The sequence below is a fragment of the Asparagus officinalis genome, chromosome 10 (genome assembly GCF_001876935.1).
Source record: "Asparagus officinalis chromosome 10, Aspof.V1, whole genome shotgun sequence".
NCBI lineage: Eukaryota > Viridiplantae > Streptophyta > Magnoliopsida > Asparagales > Asparagaceae > Asparagus > Asparagus officinalis.
The window spans coordinates 72,274,840-72,277,395 of record NC_033803.1 but is presented as its reverse complement, the minus strand read 5'-3'; the positions used below and the strand labels follow the sequence as shown (position 1 = coordinate 72,277,395).

The 2,556-nt window shown below is 36.7% G+C and overlaps 1 protein-coding gene across 1 annotated transcript in view; it reads right to left on the bottom strand.

The window, feature by feature from the left end:
• The window catches only part of LOC109825067 (eukaryotic translation initiation factor), a 6,535-nt gene continuing 4,208 nt past the window's right edge, over positions 230–2,556 (bottom strand). The window contains exons 4-5 of the mRNA XM_020391779.1: positions 2,022–2,087; positions 230–566 (exon numbers count right to left, since the gene is read on the bottom strand). Of these exons, the coding sequence (XP_020247368.1) occupies positions 513–566; positions 2,022–2,087 (120 nt within the window). The 3' untranslated portion in view covers positions 230–512. The remainder of the gene's footprint in view (positions 567–2,021; positions 2,088–2,556) is intronic.

The window sequence follows — 2,556 nt, the reverse complement described above, 5'->3', positions numbered from 1 at the left end:
GGGAAGAAGCTACTTCAGTTTGATCTTAAGACCAATTATCGAAGAAGAAATTGGGAAAGCATATTAGGCATTTTTCTAAACTATAATTTCCACTTTCTTTATTTGATTGCATTTTCAATAACCACTTAACCAGGACACTGCTGAGCTATCACCCATAAGAGTCATAGCTCATCACAATGAAGTTCTTGCAAAAGCGAGCACTTTGGTGGAAAGTGAAGAAATGCGTCCAAAATCCCATCAAGTCCAACTCATACTTTCCATATTTTAGTGAAGGTTAAAAAACCTCAGATACTGGTAATAAAGCAATACAAAGGCATCGGATAGCAATCCCTCTCCACAATCAATCTTTTCTTAAGGTGACATGAGAATTTACCCATGAGGAGGGTGTGTGCACAGAAAACAACATTAAACTCATCCATAGACGTCTACAACATTCGGCAAAGAGAAATTCATGTTGGCTGAGTTCGCCGAAAATTTCAAAGAGATCGTCGCCCCGAAAGATACAACAAAACCTACACGCTGTATCGTCCACCTCGGCTTGACTTCTCTCTACTCTTCGAATCGTCCTGCAAATAAACCCAAAGTAACCCGATTGCATGAGACAGGCAGTAAGTGCAGATAAAATGAGGGGAGGGGGGATCAAATAAAGGCTAAAAGATCTTAGTTTTTGCCTTATTATTTTATAAAATATGGGTTCTTTCCATGTTAGTCCTTTACATATTTCATAATATTACTACCTCATGTTATTGAAATTGCTACCTCTGTTTCAAAATTACGCACTCAAAATCACTGAAACTGGCTATTAGATCTCGTACCAAATTAATCCCTCTGATTGAAGTAGAGCAGTCGCAAGACATAAGATGGGAAGACTAACAGCAATTTCAATGATTTGAGAGACTAATGCCGGAAATACCCATAAAATATATGTAAATGCATTTTTTATGGAGAAAATAACTGAAATACTCGAATAGAAATTGCGGTCAGATATTTGTGCACAAAATCATTTAGTGAGCCACTACAAATTATTCCTAATTTGAAGAAAATAAAATGGTGATACTAGAATAAGCAGGAGTTTTGGTAACATCTCATGAAGAATAACACCTTCATCAGAAAACTACTGCAGTATGGATCCAATCTTAAAGGGGTGCCTGCATGTGGGTAGCAAATTCTAAACAGCAAAAACCTCCGGAACAAAATAAGATCCATCATGAAAGTGACCATCTTAGGCCATTGTTAACCTTGAAGCTGATCCGGACAATCAAGAAAAGCAAAAACAAGACCACCACATAAACGTTCAGGGCAAAGGGAGAGTTCAGAGTTCTCTTTGCCAGTTGGTCACAAGTTGCCAAACCAAAGAAAGGAAAATGGTGGTAAATATGTCAAAATTAAGGGAACAATGAAGGAAATGTGATGCCATCATGCTGACATTTCATTAGCATCTTAGGAAAACAGACGTCTAGTGCCAATTTGCCTCGAAAGACAAGTGGACGAATCCTTGCCCTATGTTGTTGTATTTCATCAACATAGAAAATTAGGAGTACATAGACAGCAAGTGAAGTAGAGCTTATAGTATGGAGAAGATTTCCATATTACAGCATTAAGTTGGAAAGCATAGTATCAGGGGCAGGTTTGGAAAACGATGTGCCTATATACCAGTTACTTCCCAAAATAACTAAGTTACAAGACTATTACTAGTATGTTCAATGGTACCAGCTTTTATCTTTACTCAAAACTTGGAAAGGCTAAGGCTGCATTTTTTGAAGCAATAATGAAGTATGCTTAACAATATCAACGAAAACCTGGTACAGCAATTGATTTTCAGATTCTAAGGAGGGAGAAAGGGATAGTGTTGGAGGGTCTTCCATGGTCCTGGTTTAGAGTCTTTTTTTAGCTGAGTATTAAGTCACTTGGTGCCTACCAGAAACACGTTGAATAAAAAATTTATTGGAAAAAAGAGCATAAAACTGAATGTCAACAGCAGCATGCATAAGCACGAGAAAAAGAGCAAATCAAAGACATACATGGGAGGTGTAAAAGATTTTGTCTTGAACATCAATGATTTCCTTCCATTTCTTTCCAATGCTCATCTGCAAGTAGCATGGATTCAGAGGTGATTCGCATAGTAAGTATAATGATCCCAGTAAGCAGAATTACAGATTTCTAACAAGAAGAATAAATAGCCTCTAAACTCTGATTAAGAGCTTAAAGTGACCACTTAAGGCTCAGTTTTAACCACTCCAACAGGAATGGCCATGTAAAGAGCAATCAACATAAATAAAGGTCAAAACATTTAGAGTAACTTTATAAATAAGCTTTCAGCATACAAAGAGTACATAATTAAAGGAAAATGAAATATGATGATGGCTGCAAGAAATTTTAGGTGGCTGATCGGAGTTAATAAAAACCATGGCAAAAAAAGAATCATGTAATTAGGATTTTGTGAACAAAACATTTCCTATATACTTGATTAGCATGCCAAACGCAGTCATGCTTAAACTTGAGAATAAGGTAAGTGCACCATGTCTAATTGAACCAACTAAAAAAAAAAACCATGCC